Source organism: Nannobrachium achirus (assembly GCF_963921795.1).
Source record: "Nannobrachium achirus genome assembly, chromosome: 8".
Taxonomy (NCBI): domain Eukaryota; kingdom Metazoa; phylum Chordata; class Actinopteri; order Myctophiformes; family Myctophidae; genus Nannobrachium; species Nannobrachium achirus.
This window is the reverse complement of record NC_137817.1, coordinates 33,402,047-33,429,151: the sequence shown is the minus strand read 5'-3', so window position 1 is coordinate 33,429,151 and position 27,105 is coordinate 33,402,047. Positions and strand designations below refer to the sequence as shown.

General features: G+C 37.8%; 1 protein-coding gene across 1 annotated transcript in view; it reads left to right on the top strand.

Moving 5' to 3' along the window:
* LOC308290061 (transcription elongation factor SPT6-like) overlaps window positions 1-26,882 on the top strand; it is a gene marked incomplete at both ends in the record, with an annotated part of 35,920 nt that extends 9,038 nt beyond the window's left edge. The window contains 15 exons of the mRNA XM_080731836.1: window positions 513-680; window positions 792-919; window positions 1,131-1,338; window positions 1,852-1,999; window positions 2,407-2,549; window positions 2,714-2,854; window positions 3,540-3,735; window positions 4,061-4,299; window positions 4,428-4,541; window positions 22,400-22,524; window positions 23,497-23,609; window positions 23,707-23,784; window positions 24,618-24,796; window positions 25,293-25,495; window positions 26,693-26,882. Of these exons, the coding sequence (XP_080587962.1) occupies window positions 513-680; window positions 792-919; window positions 1,131-1,338; window positions 1,852-1,999; window positions 2,407-2,549; window positions 2,714-2,854; window positions 3,540-3,735; window positions 4,061-4,299; window positions 4,428-4,541; window positions 22,400-22,524; window positions 23,497-23,609; window positions 23,707-23,784; window positions 24,618-24,796; window positions 25,293-25,495; window positions 26,693-26,882 (2,373 nt within the window). The remainder of the gene's footprint in view (window positions 1-512; window positions 681-791; window positions 920-1,130; window positions 1,339-1,851; window positions 2,000-2,406; window positions 2,550-2,713; window positions 2,855-3,539; window positions 3,736-4,060; window positions 4,300-4,427; window positions 4,542-22,399; window positions 22,525-23,496; window positions 23,610-23,706; window positions 23,785-24,617; window positions 24,797-25,292; window positions 25,496-26,692) is intronic.
* Window positions 26,883-27,105: the final 223 nt, after the last annotated feature.

Below are 27,105 nucleotides of genomic sequence, written 5' to 3'. Positions count from 1 at the left end.
AACAATGGTTCAAGCTATTCATTAATGTGGTATAAACCAGATTAATTATCATCAGATGTTCTTAAAAGAAGAACAGTGATTGATGAACAGTGATTATTGAGCACATTGGATTAGACATTGTGATGGAAACTACTGTATATACTTATGCCGAACTGCAATATTAACGTGATATTAATAATTAATCCTAGTATGCATGCAGCGCAACATCAATCTCAGACGTGGGGACACATGCATGGTCATCTTGTTGCTGTTGTGCTGAAACCTTTTATCTCCATATTTAATCTTTTTATATGTTTTTGTAAATTAATTACCAATTTTATTCTTCGTTTTATGACAGTGTCACGCAAAAGTTTTCTCACCCTGGCTTACCTGAAGAATAAGTTCTGGGCAATGTTGGAGACTGTCCTTTGCCAACACTATATAGCCAAGAACAGACAGGTTGATTTGTTAGTCAGGATATTGGACACTATTGGACCCTGGTTCACAATCAGTTGAAACCCCCTGGTCTACAGGATCATGTGGTGAAGGAGGACCTGCTGAATGCTCTGCAATGTGAGTTCATCAACCGGGTCAACGAGGTGGGAGTGGACGTGAACCGGGCTATGGCCCACCCATACACCCAGAGCCTGGTCCAGTACATCTGTGGACTGGGTGCTAGGAAAGGAACCCATCTTTTAAAGGTAAGGCGGCATTTGCAGTTGGTCTACCTACATTTCTTTTTGTCCTGCTTTCAATGTGTTGTGAAAGTGTAAACGTGCAGCACCTGTTGTTGTTCACGTACTAATTTTCAGATCCTGAAGCAGAACAACACTCGTTTGGAAAATCGTACTCAATTGGTCACCATGTGTCACATGGGTCCCAAAATCTTTATCAACTGTGCCGGATTCATTAAGATTGATACAGCGTCTTTGGGGGACAGGTCAGGCATAGACTGTTGAATCATGTGCAGATATAGTGCATGACAAAATGCTACACAGGATTCAGACCCACCAGCATTAAAACATGGAAATAATTACTTACTTTATATTGACATGACAGTACAGTCTTAAGATGTCAAGAATTACACTTGCATTGTTGCGTAAGTATTGGGTAATTGTCTTGAAGAATCTCATTAGCGTCTCTTTCTGCAGCACTGACTCCTACATTGAGGTTCTGGATGGCTCACGGGTTCACCCAGAGACCTATGAGTGGGCACGCAAGATGGCTGTGGATGCTTTAGAGTATGACGAGTCAGCAGAGGATGCCAACCCTGCAGGAGCCCTGGAAGAAATCCTGGAAAATCCAGAGCGGCTGAAAGACCTGGACTTGGATGCTTTCGCAGAAGAATTGGAAAGGCAGGTCTGTAAGACATGAGTAGCCTTTTATTAGCTTATATATCACAAATATCTGGTAATTTTTTTTTGCCTTGCCAAATGCAAAAAAAAGATCCAGCCTTTGTCTGAAGCCAAATAGAATACTGTAATGCACTGTTCTCCAGCCTCGTAATCCTGGAAAAGAGAACACATCTCAACCCGGGAGTAGATCACTTGCTCCGATGTAATATAAAGATGGTATTGTATCGTTTAACTGGAATCGCTTCAGTGCCTTCCTTGTTACCTGTAGTGAAGAAAGCTAAAGCCCCTTCTTCACTACAGGAACGAACCAGAACTAGAACCAGAACTTTCCAGAACAAGGAACTTTTCAAAAACCTGCGAGATTGAGTTGAACATTTTAGTGACTATCTCTGAACTTTTAACCTTCCCATGAACCTTCATGCTGCCTGAGATCATCCTCAGACAAAGCCTTTCTTGCATTTCCGAAGTTGAGGCTCTAGATGGCAATTCTCCCTGTCTAACAATGACTGTTTAATAGGGCTATGGAAACAAAGGTATTACTCTGTATGACATCCGGGCTGAACTGAGCTGCAGATATAAAGATTTGAGGTCCAACTACAGAAGTCCTAACACAGAAGAGATCTTCAACTTGGTCACCAAGGAGACACCAGAAACATTCTACATTGGTGATTATAATCCACACATACTCATCCGAAAGGCCATGGTCACTTAATGAATATAAATGTTTCTCCTAGCCACATTAACATACTGTAAATAGTAGGTCAGAATCTAGGGCCTGTAACTCTTGAACCGTAGGTCGTACAATAAACATACTGTATGTTTTTTTCCTGGATTCCTTGGATCATGATTTATAGGCCCTGTTTGTGCCAGATTATATTTCCTGCCATAGTGAGTTTCCTTCAAAACACACTTTTTGCTACTATTATAGATTTGGTCCAAAACTCACACGAATCGGTACACATTATCTCTGGGGTCATGTGATTAAGATGTATGAATATGATTTTGGATGTTACATTACACATTACATTTATGTCAATATGGCTGCCGTAAAAAGATCTATTGCTCCCTCTAGGTAAACTGATTACCAGCGTGGTGACAGGCATTGCTCATCGACGTCCGCAGGGAGAAAGTTATGACCAAGCTATAAGGAATGACGAGACAGGTCTGTGGCAATGCCCATTCTGTCATCAGGACAACTTCCCTGAACTCAGCGAGGTAGACAACTCACTGTTGTACTTGTTTTGCTTCATTACTGTATGGCCAAGTACTGAAAATGCAACAGTGCTGGCATGATGGGGATGTCATGTTAGTGTAATGTCATGTAATGCAGCTGTGAGACTCCATGCAAGACTGCAAGTGATTTGTTATCTTCCTTCCAGGTGTGGAACCATTTCGACAGTGGCTCCTGTCCTGGACAAGCTATCGGCGTGCGCTGTCGCTTGGACAATGGAGTCAACGGCTTTGTCCCCACCAAGTTCCTCAGTGACAAAGTGGTGAAGCATCCTGAGGAAAGGGTCAAGGTTGTTCTTTTTTTTGTATGTTTATTTGACACACTCACGGGTCATATAGGCATAGACATAAACAAGGTGTCTCAAAATAGCCAAGAAAAGGAATGGATAACCAAATAAATTGTGAATTGTAAAAGTAAAAAAATATATACATTTAATAATAAGTTATAAACAGAAGAAAGAAATTGCATAAAAAAAAGTCTACAAATGCACAACATAACATCCACGGCCTATAAACGCCACATTGAGTTAAGATAGTCATGTCTTAAAAAGCAATCTTACATGTCAGTTAGGTGATAAGCAGGTAAAGAAAATCTATCAATCACTTCTGCAGCCACTCTTTGTTGTAGCAACAGAGGAGCTGACTCCCTGTTACATTGTTTTTGGATTAATATGGCAAGGCAATTCAGTGTTTTACTTATCAATTTAAGGACACAAAAAAACATTTAAAAGTAAATTAATGAAACAATTGAATGAATATGGTTTTACTTATTCACACATAAACTGTATTTTAGATTATTTCTATAGCATCTTTTTAATTCACAGGCAAGGGACAGGAGAGTAATTTCTTCAAACTCTTGTGTTTGCACGCAACACTTTGATAGTGTTTGACCAGGCTTTGTCCAATAGAGAGTACCACCAATATACAGTATGCTTCTATGTCACTTGATTGTAAGATATGTGCTCAATATTGTAGGTTGGCATGACTGTGCACTGTAGAATCATGAAGATTGACATAGAGAAGCTCAGCGTAGACCTGACCTGTCGGACATCAGACCTGTCAGACAAGAACAATGACTGGAAGCTTCCCAAAGACACTTACTATGACTTTGATAATGAGAGTGAAGACGTGAAGAAAGAGGAAGAGGCAAAGATGAAACAGCACAGAACAAGTTTGTAACCCTTTGCTTTGCCCCATCTTCTTCACACACCCATGGCGTGATCAATAATTGATCCAAAAATGTGTTGGTGATTATTATTATTGATATAGCTGATCCATAATTCGTACTCTTTGATACTTTTGCTCAACCTCATTGAGAATAAATAAAATAAAAACATTTTGTTCTGTGTGGATATACTTATGACACAAAATACAGTATATCGGCATGAAAAAACGCCCTGTGTGTAAAGACTGTACATCCTTACTTGACTAATAATGCGTACTACAATTTTTGTTGCTTAAATATTGGCTTTGCTTCTCTCTCTCTCTCTCTGTAGCCTACATAAAGAGAGTGATCGCCCACCCGTCCTTCCATAACATCAACTTTAAGCAGGCGGAGAAGATGATGGAGTCCATGGACCAGGGAGACCTGATAATCAGACCAAGCAGCAAGGGGGAGAACCACCTAACCGTCACCTGGAAGGTAGCTGAAGGAATCTACCAGCACATTGATGTGCGGGAGGAGGGCAAGGAGAATGCCTTTAGCCTGGGTCACACCCTCTGGATCAGCAATGAAGTGAGGCTCTGGGACTTACTACTGTAGGTCTCTACGCAGATGAAATATATATACATAGACGATATCTACATAAAATATACACTTTTCGTTCTCATTTTCATACCTCATACCCACCTCTGTTTCCTAAGGAATTTGAAGACCTGGATGAAATCACTGCACGTTACGTCCAACCGATGGCTGCATTCGCCCGTGATCTCCTTGGTCACAAATATTTTCAAGAGTGCAGTGGTGGTGACAGAAAGGGAGTAATATGTGTATAATTAAAGCTGCAAGCAGCAATGACCGGGCCCTCGGAGATCTACCCACGTCACAAGGGGTAGCAGCCAATTAGCATTAGAATTTAAGAATCAGCATTAGCATTTGTTAGAATTAGCATGTGTTAGCATTAGCATTTGTTAACATTAGCAGTTAACATTAGCATTAGCATTTGTTAGCATTAGCATGTGTTAGCATTAGCATGTTAGCATTAGCATTTGTTAGCATTTTTGTTAGCAAAAAAATGTGAAGAAAAAAAAATTTGAGGAAAAAAAAATTTTTGAGAAAAAAAATTTTTTGAGATTTTTTTTTTTTTGAGAAAACAAATTTGAGAAAAAAAAATTTGAGAAAAAAAAATTTTTGAGAAAAAAAAAATTGAGAAAAATAAAATTTGAGAAAAAAAAATTGAGAAAAAAAATTTTTGAGAAAAAAAAATGTTGAGAAAAGAAAATTTGAGAAAAAAAAATGTTTTGAGAAAAAAAAAAAATTTGAGAAAAAAAATTTTTTGAGAAAAAAAAAATGTTGAGAAAAAAAAATGTTGAGAAAAAAAATGATGACACCAGCCGCGAGTCTGTACGACAAACGGTTCATGAGTTATAGAGGCACTTCCTGTTTGGTGAAGGGCACTTCCTGTTTGGCGAAGGAAGCATCAATTAAGGTTAAGGACTCTTAATCAAGTCATATGATACCAGCCACAACTCTGTACGATAAACGGTTGATGAGTAACAGCCAAAAAAAGGAACAATCAAGTATGGACCAATCAGAAGAGGGGGCACTTCCTGTTTGGTGAAGGAAGTTTGACCCTTCGCCACGGGCACGCCGTTTTACGAAAACTCACGATTCGCACAACTTTTCATCGTTAAGGTGTCTTGAGTATGCCGAGCGAACTTGAAGTTGATCCGATTAACCCCCTAGGAGGAGTTCGTTAAAGTGCGACACGTGAAAACGGCCAAAAATACACCAAAACGCCACTAATTAGTCAAAATGGCTGACTTCCTGTTTGGTTTCGGACGTGGCGCCGAGAGACTTTTTTGTGAGTCCGGACACGATACAGATGTGTACCGATTTTCGTACGTGTAGGTGAAACCGTATGGTGGGGCTTGAGGCACGAAGTTTTGTAGGGGGCGCTGTTGCGCCATTAGGCCACGCCCCCTTTTATTTTTTTTTAAATACGTAAATTTTCGCCACTTGTGATGTGTGTGCAAAGTTGCACAACTTTTTGAGTACGTTTTGCGCCTCAAAAACGCGATTTACTTTCGGGAAAATAATAATAATAATTAAAGCTGCAAGCAGCGATGACCGGGCCCTCGGAGCTCTACCCACGTCACAAGGGGCAGCAGTTACACTATTACACTTATTGCCCTATTACACTATTACACTTATTTCACTATTACAGTTTTTGCGCTATTACACTATTACACTTATTACACTATTACACTATTACACTATTACACTATTACACTTATTGCACTATTACACTATTACACTTATTGTGCTATTACACTATTACACTTATTACACTATTACACTATTACACTTATTACACTATTACACTTATTGTGCTATTACACTATTACACTTATTACACTATCACACTTATTACACTATTACACTATTACACTTATTACGCTATTACACTTATTGCGCTATTACACTATTACACTATTACACTATTACAGTTATTACACTATTACACTATTACACTTATTGCACTATTACACTATTACACTTATTGCGCTATTACACTATTACACTAATACACATATTACACTATTACACTTATTGTGCTGTTACACTATTACACTTATTACACTATTACACTTATTGTGCTGTTACACTATTACACTTATTACACTATTACACTTATTGAGCTATTACACTATTACACTTATTGCGCTATTACAATATTACACTTATTACACTATTACACTATTACAGTTATTACACTATTACACTTATTACACTATTACACTTATTGCGCTATTACACTATTACACTTATTACACTATTACACTATTACACTATTACACTTATTAAACTAGTACACTATTAAACTTATTACACTTATTACACTTATTGAGATATTACACTATTACACTTATTGCGCTATTACACTATTACACTTATTACACTATTACACTATTACACTATTACACTTATTACACTATTACACTTTTGCGCTGTTACACTATTACAGTTATTACACCTAGACACAGTTACACTATTGCACTTAGTACAAACCATTGAAAAGATAGCAAATAGGAACTATCAATAATCGACCAATCAGAAGAGGGGGCAGGGCTAATTTAAACCAATTAAGATGAAGGACTCTTAGTCAAGTCATATGATACCAGCCACAACTCTGTACGATAAACGGTTGATGAGTAACAGCCAAAATAGGAACTATCAACAATCGACCAATCAGAATAGGGGGCGGGGCTAAGTTAAACCAATTAAGATGAAGGACTCTTAGTCAAGTCATATGATACCAGCCACAACTCTGTACGATAAACTGTTGATGAGTAACAGCCAAAAAAAGGAACAATCAAGTATGGACCAATCAGAAGAGGGGGCACTTCCTGTTTGGTGAAGGAAGTTTGACGCTTCGCCACGGGCATGCCGTTTTACGAAAACTCACGGTTCGCACAACTTTTCATCGTTAAGGTGTCTTGAGTATGCCGAGCGAATGTGAAGTTGATCCGATTAACTCCCTAAGAGGAGTTTGTTAAAGTGCGACCCGTGAAAACGGCCAAAAATGCGCCAAAACGCCACTAATTAGTCAAAATGGCTGACTTCCTGTTTGGTTTCGGACATGGCGCCAAGAGACTTTTCTGTGAGTCCGGACATGATACAGATGTGTACCGAATTTCGTACTTGTAGGTGAAACCGTATAGTGGGGCTGTTGCGTTGAAATTTTGTAGGGGGCGCTGTTGCGCAATTAGGCCACGCCCCCTTTAATTTTTTTTGAATTACGTAATTTTTCGCCACTTGTGATGTGCTTGCAAAGTTGCGCAACTTTTGGAGTACGTTTTGCGCCTCAAAAACGCGATTCTTTAGGGGGAAGAATAATAATAATTAAAGCTGCAAGCAGCAATGGACGGGCCCTCGGAGCTCTTCCCACGTCACAAGGCCAGCAGCCAATCAAAAACCAAACAGGAAGTCAGCCATTTCGACTAATTAGTGGCGTTTTGGCGCATTTTTGGCCGCTATCACGGGTCGCACTTTAACGATAGTTTAACGTTTTTCTCAAAAAAAAATTTGAGAAAAAAAATTTGAGAAAAAAAAATTTGAGAAAAAATTTTTTTGAGAAAAAAATGTTTTGAGAAAAAAAAATTGAGAAAAAAAAATTTGAGAAAAAAAAAATTTGAGAAAAAAAATTTGAGAAAAAAAAAAATTTGAGAAAAAAAAATTTTGAGGAAAAAAAAAATTAAGAAAAAAAAAATTGAGAAGAAAAAAATTTGAGAAAAAAAAATTTGAGAAAAAAAAATTTGAGAAAAAAAATTTGAGAAAAAAAAAATTTGAGAAAAAAAAAATTTTGAGAAAAAAAATTGAGAAAAAAAATGTTGAGAAAAAAAAATGTTATGACACCAGCCGCGAGTCTGTACGACAAACGGTTCATGAGTTATAGAGGCACTTCCTGTTTGGTGAAGGGCACTTCCTGTTTGGCGGAGGAAGCGTCAATTAAGGTTAAGGACTCTTAATCAAGTCATATGATACCAGCCACAACTCTGTACGATAAACGGTTGATGAGTAACAGCCAAAAAAAGGAACAATGAAGTATGGACCAATCAGAAGAGGGGGCACTTCCTGTTTGGTGAAGGAAGTTTGACGCTACGCCACGGGCACGCCGTTTTACGAAAACTCACGATTCGCACAACTTTTCATCGTTAAGGTGTCTTGAGTATGCCGAGCGAACTTGAAGTTGATCCGATTAACCCCCTAGGAGGAGTTCGTTAAAGTGCGACACATGAAAACGTCCAAAAATACACCAAAACGCCACTAATTAGTCAAAATGGCTGACTTCCTGTTTGGTTTCGGACGTGGCGCCGAGAGACTTTTTTGTGAGTCCGGACACAATACAGATGTGTACCGATTTTTGTACTTGTGCGTGAAACCGTCTAGTGGGGCTGTTGCGTTGAAATTTTGTAGGGGGCGCTGTTGCGCAATTAGGCCCCGCCCACTTTTTTTTTTTTTTAAATACGTAATTTTTCGCCACTTGTGATGTGCTTGCAAAGTTGCGCAACTTTTGGAGTACGTTTTGCGCCTCAAAAACGCGATTCTTTAGGGGGAAGAATAATAATAATAATAATCTTTGCAATTACAATAGGGTCCTCACACTGTGTGTGCTCGGGCCCTAATAAGAAGAATCTTTGCAATTACAATAGGGTCCTCTCACACTGTGTGTGCTCGGGCCCTAATTAAAGCTGCAAGCAGCGATGACCGGGCCCTCGCAGCTCTACCCACGTCACAAAGGGCAGCAGTTACACTATTACACTTATTGCCCTTTTACACTTATTGCCCTATTACACTATTACACTTATTACACTATTACACTTATTGCACTATTACACTATTACACTTATTGTGCTATAACACTATTACACTTATTACACTATTACACTTATTACACTATTACACTATTACACTTATTACACTATTACACTTATTGTGCTATTAGACTATTACACTTATTACACTATTACACGATTACACTATTAGACTTATTGCGCTATTACACTATTACAATATTACACTTATTACACTATTAAACTTATTACACTATTACATTATTATACTATTACACTTATTACACTATTACACTTATTACATTATTACACTATTACACTAATTGCGCTATTACACTATTACACTTATTACACTATTACACTATTACACTTATTACACTATTACACGATTACACTATTACACTTATTGCGCTATAACACTATTACACTATTACACTTATTACACTATTATACTTATTGCGCTATTATACTATTACACTTATTACACTATTACACTATTACACTTATTACACTATTACACTTATTGTGCTATTACACTATTACACTTATTGTGCTATTACACTATTACACTTATTGCGCTATTACAATATTACACTATTACACTATTACACTTATTACACTATTACACTTATTACACTATTACACTATTACACTTATTATACTATTACACTTATTGCGCTATTACACTATTACACTTATTACACTATTACACTTATTACACTTATTACACTATTACACTTATTACACTATTACACTATTACACTTATTACACTATTACACTTATTGCGCTATTACAGTTATTACACCTAGACACAGTTACACTATTGCACTTATTACAAACCATTGAAAAGATAGCAAATAGGAACTATCAATAATCGACCAATCAGAAGAGGGGGCGGGGCTAAGTTAAACCAATTAAGGTGAAGGACCCATAGTCAAGTCATATGATACCAGCCACAACTCTGTACGATAAACGGTTGATGAGTAACAGCCAAAAAAACGAACAATCAAGTTTCGGCCAATCAGAAGAGGGGGCGGGGCTTAGTTAAACCAATTAAGGTGAAGGACTCTTAGTCAAGTCATATGATACCAACCACAACTCTGTACGATAAACGGTTGATGAGTAACAGCCAATAAAAGGAACAATCAAGTATGGACCAATCAGAAGAGGGGGCACTTCCTGTTTGGTGAAGGAAGTTTGGCGCTTCGCCACGGGCACGCCGTTTTCCGAAAACTCACGATTTTGATAACTTTTTATCGTTAAGGTGTCTTGAGTATGCCGAGCGAATGTGAAGTTGATCCGATTAACTCCCTAGGAGGAGTTCGTTAAAGTGCGACCCGTGAAAATGGCCAAAAATGCACCAAAATGCCACTAATTAGTCAAAATGGCTGACTTCCTGTTTGGTTTCGGACATGGCGCCAAGAGACTTTTTTGTGAGTCCGGACATGATACAGGTGTGTACCGACTTTCGTACTTGTAGGTGAAACCGTATAGTGGGGCTGTTGCGTTGAAATTTTGTAGGGGGCGCTGTTGCGCCATTAGGCCACGCCCCCTTTACATTTTTTTGAATTACGTAATTTTTCGCCACTTGTGATGTGCGTGCAACGTTGCGCAACTTTTGGAGTACGTTTTGCGCCTCAAAAACATGATTTACTTTCGGGAAAATAAGAATAAGAATAATCTTTGCAAATACAATAGGGTCCTCACACACTGTGTGTGCTCGGGCCCTAATAATAATCTTTGCAAATACAATAGGGTCCTCACACTGTGTGTGCTCGGGCCCTAATAATCTTTGCAAATACAATAGGGTCCTCACACTGTGTGTGCTCGGGCCCTAATTAGGGCCCGAGCACACACAGTGTGTGAGGACCCTATTGTAATTGCAAAGATTATTCTTATTAGGGCCCGAGCACACACAGTGTGTGAGGACCCTATTGTAATTGTAAAGATTATTCTTATTAGGGCCCGAGCACACACAGTGTGTGAGGACCCTATTGTATTTGCAAAGATTATTCTTATTCTTATTTTCCCGAAAGTAAATCATGTTTTTGAGGCGCAAAACGTACTCCAAAAGTTGCGCAACGTTGCACGCACATCACAAGTGGCGAAAAATTACGTAATTCAAAAAAATGTAAAGGGGGCGTGGCCTAATGGCGCAACAGCGCCCCCTACAAAATTTCAACGCAACAGCCCCACTATACGGTTTCACCTACAAGTACGAAAGTCGGTACACACCTGTATCATGTCCGGACTCACAAAAAAGTCTCTTGGCGCCATGTCCGAAACCAAACAGGAAGTCAGCCATTTTGACTAATTAGTGGCATTTTGGTGCATTTTTGGCCATTTTCACGGGTCGCACTTTAACGAACTCCTCCTAGGGAGTTAATCGGATCAACTTCACATTCGCTCGGCATACTCAAGACACCTTAACGATAAAAAGTTATCAAAATCGTGAGTTTTCGGAAAACGGCGTGCCCGTGGCGAAGCGCCAAACTTCCTTCACCAAACAGGAAGTGCCCCCTCTTCTGATTGGTCCATACTTGATTGTTCCTTTTATTGGCTGTTACTCATCAACCGTTTATCGTACAGAGTTGTGGTTGGTATCATATGACTTGACTAAGAGTCCTTCACCTTAATTGGTTTAACTAAGCCCCGCCCCCTCTTCTGATTGGCCGAAACTTGATTGTTCGTTTTTTTGGCTGTTACTCATCAACCGTTTATCGTACAGAGTTGTGGCTGGTATCATATGACTTGACTAAGGGTCCTTCACCTTAATTGGTTTAACTTAGCCCCGCCCCCTCTTCTGATTGGTCGATTATTGATAGTTCCTATTTGCTATCTTTTCAATGGTTTGTAATAAGTGCAATAGTGTAACTGTGTCTAGGTGTAATAACTGTAATAGCGCAATAAGTGTAATAGTGTAATAAGTGTAATAGTGTAATAGTGTAATAAGTGTAATAGTGTAATAAGTGTAATAAGTGTAATAGTGTAATAAGTGTAATAGTGTAATAGCGCAATAAGTGTAATAGTATAATAAGTGTAATAGTGTAATAGTGTAATAAGTGTAATAGTGTAATAAGTGTAATAGTGTAATAGTGTAATATTGTAATAGCGCAATAAGTGTAATAGTGTAATAGCACAATAAGTGTAATAGTGTAATAGCACAATAAGTGTAATAGTGTAATAAGTGTAATAGTGTAATAGTGTAATAAGTGTAATAGTATAATAGCGCAATAAGTATAATAGTGTAATAAGTGTAATAGTGTAATAGTGTTATAGCGCAATAAGTGTAATAGTGTAATCGTGTAATAGTGTAATAAGTGTAATAGTGTAATAGTGTAATAAGTGTAATAGTGTAATAGCGCAATTAGTGTAATAGTGTAATAATGTAATAAGTGTAATAGTGTAATAAGTGTAATAGTATAATAATGTAATAGTGTAATAAGTTTAATAGTGTAATAAGTGTAATATTGTAATAGTGTAATAGCGCAATAAGTCTAATAGTGTAATCGTGTAATAGTGTAATAAGTGTAATAGTCTAATAGCACAATAAGTGTAATAGTGTAATAAGTGTAATAGTGTAATAGTGTAATAAGTGTAATAGTGTAATAAGTGTAATAGTGTTATAGCACAATAAGTGTAATAGTGTAATAGTGCAATAAGTGTAATAGTGTAATAAGTGTAATAGTGTAATAGGGCAATAAGTGTAAAAGGGCAATAAGTGTAATAGTGTAACTGCTGCCCTTTGTGACGTGGGTAGAGCTGCGAGGGCCCGGTCATCGCTGCTTGCAGCTTTAATTAGGGCCCGAGCACACACAGTGTGAGAGGACCCTATTGTAATTGCAAAGATTCTTCTTATTAGGGCCCGAGCACACACAGTGTGAGGACCCTATTGTAATTGCAAAGATTATTATTATTATTATTCTTCCCCCTAAAGAATCGCGTTTTTGAGGCGCAAAACGTACTCCAAAAGTTGCGCAACTTTGCAAGCACATCACAAGTGGCGAAAAATTACGTATTTAAAAAAAAAAAAAAGTGGGCGGGGCCTAATTGCGCAACAGCGCCCCCTACAAAATTTCAACGCAACAGCCCCACTAGACGGTTTCACGCACAAGTACAAAAATCGGTACACATCTGTATTGTGTCCGGACTCACAAAAAAGTCTCTCGGCGCCACGTCCGAAACCAAACAGGAAGTCAGCCATTTTGACTAATTAGTGGCGTTTTGGTGTATTTTTGGACGTTTTCATGTGTCGCACTTTAACGAACTCCTCCTAGGGGGTTAATCGGATCAACTTCAAGTTCGCTCGGCATACTCAAGACACCTTAACGATGAAAAGTTGTGCGAATCGTGAGTTTTCGTAAAACGGCGTGCCCGTGGCGTAGCGTCAAACTTCCTTCACCAAACAGGAAGTGCCCCCTCTTCTGATTGGTCCATACTTCATTGTTCCTTTTTTTGGCTGTTACTCATCAACCGTTTATCGTACAGAGTTGTGGCTGGTATCATATGACTTGATTAAGAGTCCTTAACCTTAATTGACGCTTCCTCCGCCAAACAGGAAGTGCCCTTCACCAAACAGGAAGTGCCTCTATAACTCATGAACCGTTTGTCGTACAGACTCGCGGCTGGTGTCATAACATTTTTTTTTCTCAACATTTTTTTTCTCAATTTTTTTTCTCAAAATTGTTTTTTTCTCAAATTTTTTTTTTCTCAAATTTTTTTTCTCAAATTTTTTTTTCTCAAATTTTTTTTTCTCAAATTTTTTTTTTCTCAATTTTTTTTTTCTTAATTTTTTTTTTCCTCAAAATTTTTTTTTCTCAAATTTTTTTTTTCTCAAATTTTTTTTCTCAAATTTTTTTTTTCTCAAATTTTTTTTTCTCAATTTTTTTTTCTCAAAACATTTTTTTCTCAAAAAAAATTTTTCTCAAATTTTTTTTTCTCAAATTTTTTTTCTCAAATTTTTTTTTGAGAAAAACGTTAAACTATCGTTAAAGTGCGACCCGTGATAGCGGCCAAAAATGCGCCAAAACGCCACTAATTAGTCGAAATGGCTGACTTCCTGTTTGGTTTTTGATTGGCTGCTGGCCTTGTGACGTGGGAAGAGCTCCGAGGGCCCGTCCATTGCTGCTTGCAGCTTTAATTATTATTATTCTTCCCCCTAAAGAATCGCGTTTTTGAGGCGCAAAACGTACTCCAAAAGTTGCGCAACTTTGCAAGCACATCACAAGTGGCGAAAAATTACGTAATTCAAAAAAAATTAAAGGGGGCGTGGCCTAATTGCGCAACAGCGCCCCCTACAAAATTTCAACGCAACAGCCCCACTATACGGTTTCACCTACAAGTACGAAATTCGGTACACATCTGTATCATGTCCGGACTCACAGAAAAGTCTCTTGGCGCCATGTCCGAAACCAAACAGGAAGTCAGCCATTTTGACTAATTAGTGGCGTTTTGGCGCATTTTTGGCCGTTTTCACGGGTCGCACTTTAACAAACTCCTCTTAGGGAGTTAATCGGATCAACTTCACATTCGCTCGGCATACTCAAGACACCTTAACGATGAAAAGTTGTGCGAACCGTGAGTTTTCGTAAAACGGCATGCCCGTGGCGAAGCGTCAAACTTCCTTCACCAAACAGGAAGTGCCCCCTCTTCTGATTGGTCCATACTTGATTGTTCCTTTTTTTGGCTGTTACTCATCAACAGTTTATCGTACAGAGTTGTGGCTGGTATCATATGACTTGACTAAGAGTCCTTCATCTTAATTGGTTTAACTTAGCCCCGCCCCCTATTCTGATTGGTCGATTGTTGATAGTTCCTATTTTGGCTGTTACTCATCAACCGTTTATCGTACAGAGTTGTGGCTGGTATCATATGACTTGACTAAGAGTCCTTCATCTTAATTGGTTTAAATTAGCCCTGCCCCCTCTTCTGATTGGTCGATTATTGATAGTTCCTATTTGCTATCTTTTCAATGGTTTGTACTAAGTGCAATAGTGTAACTGTGTCTAGGTGTAATAACTGTAATAGTGTAACAGCGCAAAAGTGTAATAGTGTAATAAGTGTAATAGTGTAATAGTGTAATAGTGTAATAAGTGTAATAGTGTAATAGCGCAATAAGTGTAATAGTGTAATATCTCAATAAGTGTAATAAGTGTAATAAGTTTAATAGTGTACTAGTTTAATAAGTGTAATAGTGTAATAGTGTAATAGTGTAATAAGTGTAATAGTGTAATAGCGCAATAAGTGTAATAGTGTAATAAGTGTAATAGTGTAATAACTGTAATAGTGTAATAGTGTAATAAGTGTAATATTGTAATAGCGCAATAAGTGTAATAGTGTAATAGCTCAATAAGTGTAATAGTGTAATAAGTGTAATAGTGTAACAGCACAATAAGTGTAATAGTGTAATAAGTGTAATAGTGTAACAGCACAATAAGTGTAATAGTGTAATATGTGTATTAGTGTAATAGTGTAATAGCGCAATAAGTGTAATAGTGTAATAGTGCAATAAGTGTAATAGTGTAATAGTGTAATAACTGTAATAGTGTAATAGTGTAATAGTGTAATAGCGCAATAAGTGTAATAGCGTAATAAGTGTAATAGTGTAATAGTGTAATAAGTGTGATAGTGTAATAAGTGTAATAGTGTAATAGCACAATAAGTGTAATAGTGTAATAAGTGTAATAGTGTAATAGTGTAATAAGTGTAATAGTGTAATAGCACAATAAGTGTAATAGTGTAATAGTGCAATAAGTGTAATAGTGTAATAGTGTAATAGTGTAATAGTGTAATAAGTGTAATAGTGTAATAGCGCAAAAACTGTAATAGTGAAATAAGTGTAATAGTGTAATAGGGCAATAAGTGTAATAGTGTAACTGCTGCCCCTTGTGACGTGGGTAGAGCTCCGAGGGCCCGGTCATCGCTGCTTGCAGCTTTAATTCTTATTCTTATTCTTATTCCCCCGAATAAATCGCGTTTTTGAGCCGCAAAACGTACTCCAAAAGTTGCGCAACTTTGCACACACATCACAAGTGGCGAAAGTTTTCGTATTAAAAAAAAATCAAAAGGGGGCGTGGCCTAATGGCTGAACCGCGCCCCCTAGAAAATTCCAACGGCGCAGCCCCACTATACGGTTTCACCTACACGTACGAAAATCAGTACACACCTGTATCATGTCCGGATTCACAAAAAAGTCTCTTGGCGCCATGTCCGAAACCAAACAGGAAGTCAGCCAATTTGACTAATTAGTGGCGTTTTGGCGCATTTTTGGCCGTTTTCACGGTTCGCACTTTAACGAACTCCTCTTAGGGAGTTAATCGGATCAACTTCACATTCGCTCGGCATACTCAAGACACCTTAACGATGAAAAGTTGTGCGAATCGTGAGTTTTCGTAAAACGGCGTGCCCGTGGCGAAGCGTCAAACTTCCTTCGCCAAAAAGGAAGTGCCCCCTCTTCTGATTGGTCGATACTTGATTGTTCCTTATTTTGGCTATTACTCATCAACCGTTTGTCGTACAAACTTCTGGGTGGAGTCATTTGACTTGTTTCAGAGTCTTTGTTCTTAATTGGTTTAAGTTAGCCCCGCCACCTCTTCTGATTGGTCGATTATTGATAGTTCCTAATTACTATATTTTCAATGGTTTGTAATAAGTATAATAGTGTAACCGTGTCTAGGTGTAATAACTGTAATAGTGTAATAGCGCAATAAGTGTAATACTGTAATAAGTGTAATAGTGTAATAGCACAATAAGTGTAATAGTGTAATAAGTGTAATAGTGTAATAGTGCCATAAGTGTAATAGTGTAATAAGTGTAATAGTGTAATAGCGCAATAAGTGTAATAGTGTAATAGCGCAATAAATGTAATAGTGTAATAGCGCAATAAGTGTAATAGTGTAATAATGTAATAAGTGTAATAGTGTAATAGCACAATAACTGTAATAGTGTAATAGTGTAATAGCGCAATAAGTGTAATAGTGTAATAAGTGTAATAGTGTAATAAGTGTAATAGTGTAATAGTGTAATAGTGTAATAAGTGTAATAGTGTAATAAGTGTAATAGTGTAATAGTGTAATAAGTGTAATAAGTGTAATAGTGTAATAGCGCAATAAGTGTAATAGTGTAATAAGTGTAATAGTGTAATAGTGTAATAAGTGTAATAGTGTAATAGTGTAATAAGTGTGATAGTGTAATAGTGTAATAAGTGTAATAGTGTAATAGCACAATAAGTGTAATAGTGTAATAGCACAATAAGTGTAATAGTGTAATAAGTGTAATAGTGTAATAGTTTAATAAGTGTAATAGTATAATAGCGCAATAAGTATAATAGTGTAATAAGTGTAATAGTGTAATAGTGTTATAGCGCAATAAGTGTAATAGTGTAATCGTGTAATAGTGTAATAAGTGTAATAGTGTAATAGTGTAATAGGTCTAATAGTGTAATAGCGCAATTAGTGTAATAGTGTAATAATGTAATAAGTGTAATAGTGTAATAAGTGTAATAGTATAATAATGTAATAGTGTAATAAGTTTAATAGTGTAATAAGTGTAATATTGTAATAGTGTAATAGCGCAATAAGTCTAATAGTGTAATAGTGTAATAATGTAATAAGTGTAATAGTGTAATAGCACAATAACTGTAATAGTGTAATAGTGTAATAGCGCAATAAGTGTAATAGTGTAATAAGTGTAATAGTGTAATAAGTGTAATAGTGTAATAGTGTAATAGTGTAATAGTGTAATAAGTGTAATAGTGTAATAAGTGTAATAGTGTAATAGTGTAATAAGTGTAATAAGTGTAATAGTGTAATAGCGCAATAAGTGTAATAGTGTAATAAGTGTAATAAGTGTAATAGTGTAATAAGTGTAATAGTGTAATAGTGTAATAAGTGTGATAGTGTAATAGTGTAATAAGTGTAATAGTGTAATAGCACAATAAGTGTAATAGTGTAATAGCACAATAAGTGTAATAGTGTAATAAGTGTAATAGTGTAATAGTTTAATAAGTGTAATAGTATAATAGCGCAATAAGTATAATAGTGTAATAAGTGTAATAGTGTAATAGTGTTATAGCGCAATAAGTGTAATAGTGTAATCGTGTAATAGTGTAATAAGTGTAATAGTGTAATAGTGTAATAAGTCTAATAGTGTAATAGCGCAATTAGTGTAATAGTGTAATAATGTAATAAGTGTAATAGTGTAATAAGTGTAATAGTATAATAATGTAATAGTGTAATAAGTTTAATAGTGTAATAAGTGTAATATTGTAATAGTGTAATAGCGCAATAAGTCTAATAGTGTAATCGTGTAATAGTGTAATAAGTGTAATAGTCTAATAGCACAATAAGTGTAATAGTGTAATAAGTGTAATAGTGTAATAAGTGTAATAGTGTAATAAGTGTAATAGTGTAATAGCACAATAAGTGTAATAGTGTAATAGCACAATAAGTGTAATAGTGTAATAAGTGTAATAGTGTAATAGTGTAATAAGTGTAATAGTATAATAGCGCAATAAGTATAATAGTGTAATAAGTGTAATAGTGTAATAGTGTTATAGCGCAATAAGTGTAATAGTGTAATCGTGTAATAGTGTAATAAGTGTAATAGTGTAATAAGTGTAATAGTGTAATAGCGCAATTAGTGTAATAGTGTAATAATGTAATAAGTGTAATAGTGTAATAAGTGTAATAGTATAATAATGTAATAGTGTAATAAGTTTAATAGTGTAATAAGTGTAATATTGTAATAGTGTAATAGCGTAATAAGTCTAATAGTGTAATCGTGTAATAGTGTAATAAGTGTAATAGTCTAATAGCACAATAAGTGTAATAGTGTAATAAGTGTAATAGTGTAATAAGTGTAATAGTGTAATAAGTGTAATAGTGTTATAGCACAATAAGTGTAATAGTGTAATAAGTGTAATAGTGTAATAGTGCAATAAGTGTAATAGTGTAATAGTGTAATAAGTGTAATAGTGTAATAGGGCAATAAGTGTAAAAGGGCAATAAGTGTAATAGTGTAACTGCTGCCCTTTGTGACGTGGGTAGAGCTGCGAGGGACCGGTCATCGCTGCTTGCAGCTTTAATTCTTATTCTTATTCCCCCGAATAAATCGCGTTTTTGAGCCGCAAAACGTACTCCAAAAGTTGCGCAACTTTGCACACACATCACAAGTGGCGAAAATTTTCGTATTTAAAAAAAAAATCAAAAAAGGGCGTGGCCTAATGGCTGAACCGCGCCCCCTAGAAAATTTCAACGGCGCAGCCCCACTATACGGTTTCACCTACACGTACGAAAATCAGTACACACCTGTATCATGTCCGGATTCACAAAAAAGTCTCTTGGCGCCATGTCCGAAACCAAACAGGAAGTCAGCCAATTTGACTAATTAGTGGCGTTTTGGCGCATTTTTGGCCGTTTTCACGGTTCGCACTTTAACGAACTCCTCTTAGGGAGTTAATCGGATCAACTTCACATTCGCTCGGCATACTCAAGACACCTTAACGATGAAAAGTTGTGCGAATCGTGAGTTTTCGTAAAACGGCGTGCCCGTGGCGAAGCGTCAAACTTCCTTCGCCAAAAAGGAAGTGCCCCCTCTTCTGATTGGTCGATACTTGATTGTTCCTTATTTTGGCTATTACTCATCAACCGTTTGTCGTACAAACTTCTGGGTGGAGTCATTTGACTTGTTTCAGAGTCTTTGTTCTTAATTGGTTTAAGTTAGCCCCGCCACCTCTTCTGATTGGTCGATTATTGATAGTTCCTAATTACTATATTTTCAATGGTTTGTAATAAGTATAATAGTGTAACCGTGTCTAGGTGTAATAACTGTAATAGTGTAATAGCGCAATAAGTGTAATACTGTAATAAGTGTAATAGTGTAATAGTGTAATAGCACAATAAGTGTAATAGTGTAATAAGTGTAATAGTGTAATAGTGCCATAAGTGTAATAGTGTAATAAGTGTAATAGTGTAATAGCGCAATAAGTGTAATAGTGTAATAGCGCAATAAATGTAATAGTGTAATAGCGCAATAAGTGTAATAGTGTAATAATGTAATAAGTGTAATAGTGTAATAGCACAATAACTGTAATAGTGTAATAGTGTAATAGCGCAATAAGTGTAATAGTGTAATAAGTGTAATAGTGTAATAGTGTAATAGTGTAATAATGTAATAAGTGTAATAGTGTAATAAGTGTAATAGTGTAATAGTGTAATAAGTGTAATAAGTGTAATAAGTGTAATAGTGTAATAGTGTAATAAGTGTAATAAGTGTAATAGTGTAATAAGTGTAACAGTGTAATAAGTGTATAGTGTAATAGCGCAATAAGTGTAATAGTGTAATAAGTGTAATATTGTAATAGTGTAATAAGTTCAATAGTGTAATAGTTTAATAAGTGTAATAGTGTAATAGCGCAATAAGTGTAATAGTGTAATAGCGCAATAAGTGTAATAGTGTAATAAGTGTAATAGTGTAATAGTGTAATAAGTGTAATAGTGTAATAGTGTAATAAGTGTAATAGTGTAATATTGCAATAAGTGTAATAGTGTAATAAGTATAATAGTGTAATAGTGTGATAAGTGTAATAGTGTAATAAGTGTAATAGTGCAATAAGTGTAACAGTGTAATAGTGCAATAAGTGTAATCGTGTAATAGCGCAATAAGTGTAATAGTGTAATAGTGTAATAGTGTAATAACGTAATAAGTGTAATAGTGTAATAATGTAATAAGTGTAATAGTGTAATAAGTGTAATAGTGTAATAGCACAATAACTGTAATAGTTTAATAAGTGTAATAGTGTAATAAGTGTAATAGTGTAATAATGTAATAAGTGTAATAGTGTAATAGTGTAATAAGTGTAATAGTGTAATAGCGCAAAAAAGTGTAAGTGAAATAAGTGTAATAGTGTAATAGGGCAATAAGTGTAAAAGGGCAAAAAGTGTAATAGTGTAACCGCTGCCCCTTGTGACGTGGGTAGAGCTGCGAGGGTCCGGTCATCGCTGCTTGCAGCTTTAATTCTTATTATTTTCCCGAAAGTAAATCGCGTTTTTGAGGCGCCAAACGTACTCCAAAAGTTGTGCAACTTTGCAAGCACATCACAAGTGGCGAAAAATTTCGTATTTAAAAAAAAGTAAAAGTGGGCGTGGCCTAATGGCTCAACAGCGCCCCCTAGAAAATTTCAACGGCGCAGCCCCACGATACGGTTTCACCTACACATACGAAAATCGGTACACACCTGTATCATGTCCGGACTCACCAAAAAGTCTCTTGGCGCCATGTCCGAAACCAAACAGGAAGTCAGCCTTTTTGACTAATTAGTGGCGTTTTGGCGAATTTTTGGCGGTTTTCACATGTCGCACTTTAACAAACTCCTCCTAGGGGGTTAATCAGATCAACTCCAAGTTCGCTCGGCATACTCAAGACACCTTAACGATGAAAAGTTGTGCGAATCGTGAGTTTTCGTAAAACGGTGTGCCCGTGGCGAAGCGTCAAACTTCCTTCGCCAAACAGGAAGTGCCCTTCGCCAAACAGGAAGTGCCTCTATAAATCATGAACCGTTTGTCGTACAGACTCGTGGCTAGTGTCATATGACTTGATTAAGAGTCCTTTACCTTAATTGGTTTAACTTAGCCCCGCCCCCTCTTCTGATTGGCCGAAACTTGATTGTTCCTTTTTTTGGCCTTTATTCATCAACCGTTTATCGTACAGAGTTGTGGCTGGTGTCATATGACTTGACTAAGAGTCCTTCACCTTAATTGGTTTAACTAAGCCCCGCCCCCTCTTCTGATTGGCCGAAACTTGATTCTTAATTTTTTTTGGCTGTTACTCATCAACCGTTTGTCATACAGAGTTGTGACTGGTATCATATGACTTGACCAAGAGTCCTTCACCTTAATTGGTTTAACTCAGCCCCGCCCCCTCTTCTGATTGGCCGAAACTTGATTGTTCCTTTTTTTGGCTGTTACTCATCAACCGTTTGTCATACAGAGTTGTTGCTGGTATCATATGACTTGATTAAGAGTCCTTCACCTTAATTGGTTTAAGTTAGCCCCGCCCCTCTTCTGATTGGCTGCTGCCCTTGTGGCGTGGGTAGAGCTGCGAGGGCCCGGTCATCGCTGCTTGCAGCTTTAATTTTTATTATTTTTACAGTTGAATCAGTGCAAATGCCTTTTTTTTTATATATATTCTTTAACAATCGACAGAAAGGGAGTAATATGTGTATAATTTATTATTATTTTTACAGTTGAATCAGTGCAAATGCCTTTTTTTTAATATATATTCTTTAACAATCATCAGCTACTGTTTTTCTGAATTACAGAAAATGGAAGAGGTCCTGGTGAAAAGCAAGAAGGAGAAGCCTACTTTCATCCCATACTATGTATCTGCCTGTAGAGAGTTGCCAGGCAAGTTCCTGCTTGGTTACCAGCCCAGAGGAAAGCCAAGGTTAGCTGGAGAGGGGACTGCCAACCACCACCCACCATCTTTGTAATGTTAATGACCACCCCAATTCATGAGCAATGCTGCAAAAGGCACTTGGCCTAGTTTCTATTCAAGCGCCCTGGCCCTAGACTGGACTTCCTCACACCCAAACATAAAATGTGTGTCAGCGGAAAGAGGGGCATTAAGTGCTTTTTTGTCAGTGCCAGTGCTGCTTGCCAAGAGAAATCGTGAGCATTGGAGATGTATTAAGACCGGACAAGGATTGAACAAACATTTTAACCCTTACATTTCATTACAAGTTGCTCTGTAAAGTTTTTGGCAATAGAAGTATTCTCTCTCTGTTGGTTTCTACTGAAATGTTGTTTTCATTAGACTTCCTGTCATCCCAGCATGTGCTTCACAGGAGCTTTTCATTCACATGCTTACAGTGTATTTCCTATATTTTACAAACCGTCTAAGGGAAGGAGCCATTGGGATCAAGCACATTCTCAGTTTTAGACAAATAACCACAGAAAACTGCAAATTGTTACATTGTAATGAATGAATATAGCACGTGTGTGTGTGTGTGTGTGTGTGTGTGTGTGTGTGTGTGTGTGTGTGTGTGTGTGAGTGTGTGAGTGTGTGAGTGAAATATCTGGGTCTGGGTTCACTGCCTACTCAGCATATGGGTAGCACGGCTTGGGTAACTTAAGGTGACTCCACCAAACAAACTACTTCACACTCCTTCAGACTCCTTCAGAATGTCAGTCTGTGGCATTTAGTTGGCAGTATTCTGCAGCACTGGTCTGCAACAGTGTTGCCAGGTATGCTTATTATAAGCAACCTTGTGCTCCACCTCAGCAATCCATCTCCCAGGGGTCTAGCGTATTGAAAAGGGGATCTCGGCCAATAAGCCATGCCACCTACTTACTCTCTTACCTTGTATATCGTTGTTGTCCTAATATTCCTAATCATTGAACGAATCTTGTTTGACAGGGTTGAATTTGTGACCATCACGCCTGAAGGCTTCAGATACAGAGCCCAGATTTTTCCCAGTGTCAATGGACTCTTCCGCTGGTTTAAGGACCACTACCAGGAACCAGTGCCAGGTCAGAGCCTACAGAGAAAAATAGTCACAACTAAATGAGACCCTGGGCCATTTGATTTGATCCTAATGATATATTTCTCTTTGTATTTCACTGATAGGGATCACTCCTAGCAGTTGTAGCAGAACACGAACTCCTGCGTCCATCAACACCACACCGGCCAATATCAATATTGCGGGTTTGTTTTCCATCAATCCATACAATCTGTGTTATAGCATTGAGTTGAATGGATCCATGAACGTATGAGGAGTGGTGGAAAAAGTACTCACATTTTTTACTTGAGTAAAAGTATCAATACCGCAGTTTAGAAATACTCTGTTACAAGTAAAAGTCCGGAATTCAAAATGTACTTGAGTAAAGGTACAAAAGTATTGGGCATCAAGCTATACTTAAAGTACCAAAAGTAAAAGTACAAAATGTTTGAAAATAGCAGATATACAGTGAGCTTGTAGATCGGCTATTTTCAAACAGCCTACGTACAAAATAGGGCTAAAGTGGATTAATGTATGTTTTATAATATATATATGATTTATATCTGCAAAGTAACTAGTAACTAAAGTTTTTAACTAATTGTAGGGGAGTAAAAGTACAACATTTGGATCCAAGATGTAGTACAAATACCTAAAAATTGCACTTAGGTACAGTACTTAAGTAAATCTACTTAGTTACTTTACACCACTGCGTATGAGACCCCAACTATAGTGCATGGTATTCAGTGCCTCCTAGTCTGGTAGGATTCACCTTGAAACATGGGCTGCATATTGTTGTAGTGTTTTTGGTTGGTTTCTTTTCTGAATGTTTTGAAGGTTTGCACAGGGCTCTACTTCCTGTATTGTCCCAGCTCAGATTCTGAGCCTGGGACAACTTCCTGCCCAGGAATATCATAGTTTTGGCCCAGAGGTTCTTCTCGCCCCCCTAGTGGCGAAAAAAAGAACCTCTGGGAACTCAGATTGAGTGCATCCTAGTAGGACGTACTGTGCATTGTGTGTTTCCTCTCTCTGTTCCATTCAGACCTGACCAGGGCAGTCAGTGCCCTCCCGCCCAACATGACCTCTCAGATGTTCAGTGCCATTGCTGCCGTGACGGGCCAGGGCCAGAACCCCAACACCACCCCGGCCCAGTGGGCGTCCAGCCAGTACGCGTACAGTGGGGGGAGCTCCGGGGGAGGGGGTAGCAGCAGCGCCTACCACGTACGTTCTCAATCTTCTTGACTCCTTCAACAGAACTATACATTATACAACTGGTAGTTTCGAGAAAGCAATCTGATTGGTTGAAACAATCATGTGACGGTATGATAAGTATGATAGCATTATGTGCGCTCTCATCAAGCGAAGAAATCAGCTGTGTGCTGGTCGCAAAAGATCTGAAGCGCTCCCCTCTCCCCACACTATGCTAGCGGCTAGGCTAGCAGTTTTCATGTGAAGTTAAGGGACATAGTAGCTAAATGTGGCATTAAAAAATTTGAAATTCCTATCGAATATGTTAATTACAATAAAATGAAGTTGACGTGTGGCAGCAGTTGTATAATCGCAATATTACACGAGAGGGTGTGCCATATCGTCAGATATCATCACTTCTGCGCCGCCAGCGGAACTCGCCCTTCGGGCTCGTTCCTGAGGCAACGCAGACTTTCTAACGCCAGACTTTCTAACCCAACCAATCCTTGATTGTGATTTGCATTCGTAGGTGTTTGCCACTCCTGCCCAGCAGCCCATTGCTACTCCCCTTATGACACCCAATTATTCCTACACCACCCCGAGTCAACCACAGAGCATCACCACCCCACAGTATCCCAGCAGCACCCCTCAGTCCTCACAGGGGCATCGACCTTCCTCCTCCACGCCATCTTCCTCTTCCTCTCGGAACAGGACGCCACAGATACAGCCAAAGTAAGTCACATCAGTGTTTCTAATTTGTTGTAAACGGAGAACTGGACCCATATTTATCAACTATCTCAGAAACACTCTAGGAATCAACTCCCTGAAAGATAGGCTAGGACTTCAAATACTCTGGTATTATGTATGTTATGAAGCTTCCTACAAGCACTTTCAGCGAAGAGTAGTTTTCTTTTGAGAATGAATGATATCAAGACACTGACTCGTGAAATAGATCTCATGATAATATCTTTAAGGTTTTTAGTTTTTTCTTCTGATCGTTGTGCTATGTATTCAACAATTATAGGCCAATTACGTTCATATTTTGATTCAGAAAAATATCATGCCTTGTAAGTGTGTAAATAACTAACTCAGTAGCCTTGACAAATTGAGGTCTCAGAGATAGAAATGGAATTAAATGGGGGTCCAACTCCGTAGCCTAATGTATGTCAAACTGGGATCCTTGTAATTAAAATGGTCAGGAATCTTATGGGGGGTCTTTGGCATATATTTTCAAACGAGGGTCCACAGGCTAATAAGTGTCAATTTGGGGGTCCTTGAGAACCACTACCGTAAAACACTACAACTACTCTATGCCTAATAAAGAGTGGCTTGATAAATACGAGCCCTGAGCTCAGGGGCGTCAATTGGGTATGGCAGGGGTATGTAGCTGCCATACCCTGGGTCCAGGCGGAAAATAAAAGTTACATGTAAATATAAATCCATGAATGTCTCTTTGTCTATCTGTGCTGGTTATTATGTTGTTAAATTACAGTAAAATAACTACAAATGCAAAATTTTACAAAATGGTCACTTTAACAAGGTATTATAATTATATTCTCCACACTTGTATTCTCCCCATCTTGACAAAATGGTATATTCCCAGGTTCCACAGGTCAGCTGCACAGGTGCAATGCATTATTGTTAATTGTGGCACGTTTACTAACATGCCAAATCTAGCTGCACTTGATAACCCCTTTGGCTACCATATCCAGCCCAAGAAACCGTAGAAACAGGGGAAAAAAATAGAATGTACTTCTTAAAATAAATGTTTCATGCCTGTTGCTAAGGTATGGCAACATGACTGGTGTCTTCAAACATGACTGGTGTCTTGAAGACACCAGTCATGTTGCCATACCTTAGCTTTTTCTGAACTGACGCCACTGCCTGAGCTCTCTTGTTTGTTTAACTGTTCTGTTCCCTCATCCTCAGAGCAACATCACACACCGCAGTGGACTGGGGTAAGATGGCAGAGCAGTGGCTCCAGGAGAAGGAGGCCGAGCGCAAGAAGCAGAGGCCGAGCAGGATGACACCGCGGCCCTCGCCCAGTCCCATGATTGAGAGCACGCCAATGTCTGTCACCGGAGATGCAACACCACTGCTTGATGAGATGGATCGCTAGAGTTACACAGTAAGCCAAATAGAACCAAATGGGGTCCGTAAAATGTCAAACTATATATTTTGGTGAGTGGTTAAATGGATACACAGTAAAATCCTTAGTTTAACCAATTGTTGGGCCACTCTGAAGTGACATGGCTCCGTCAGATGTTAGAAAGAGAAATAACGTTCTGTTTACCAACATACAGTCTAGGTATGTGAGATTGTGTCAGATTTCTTTTTAGTGC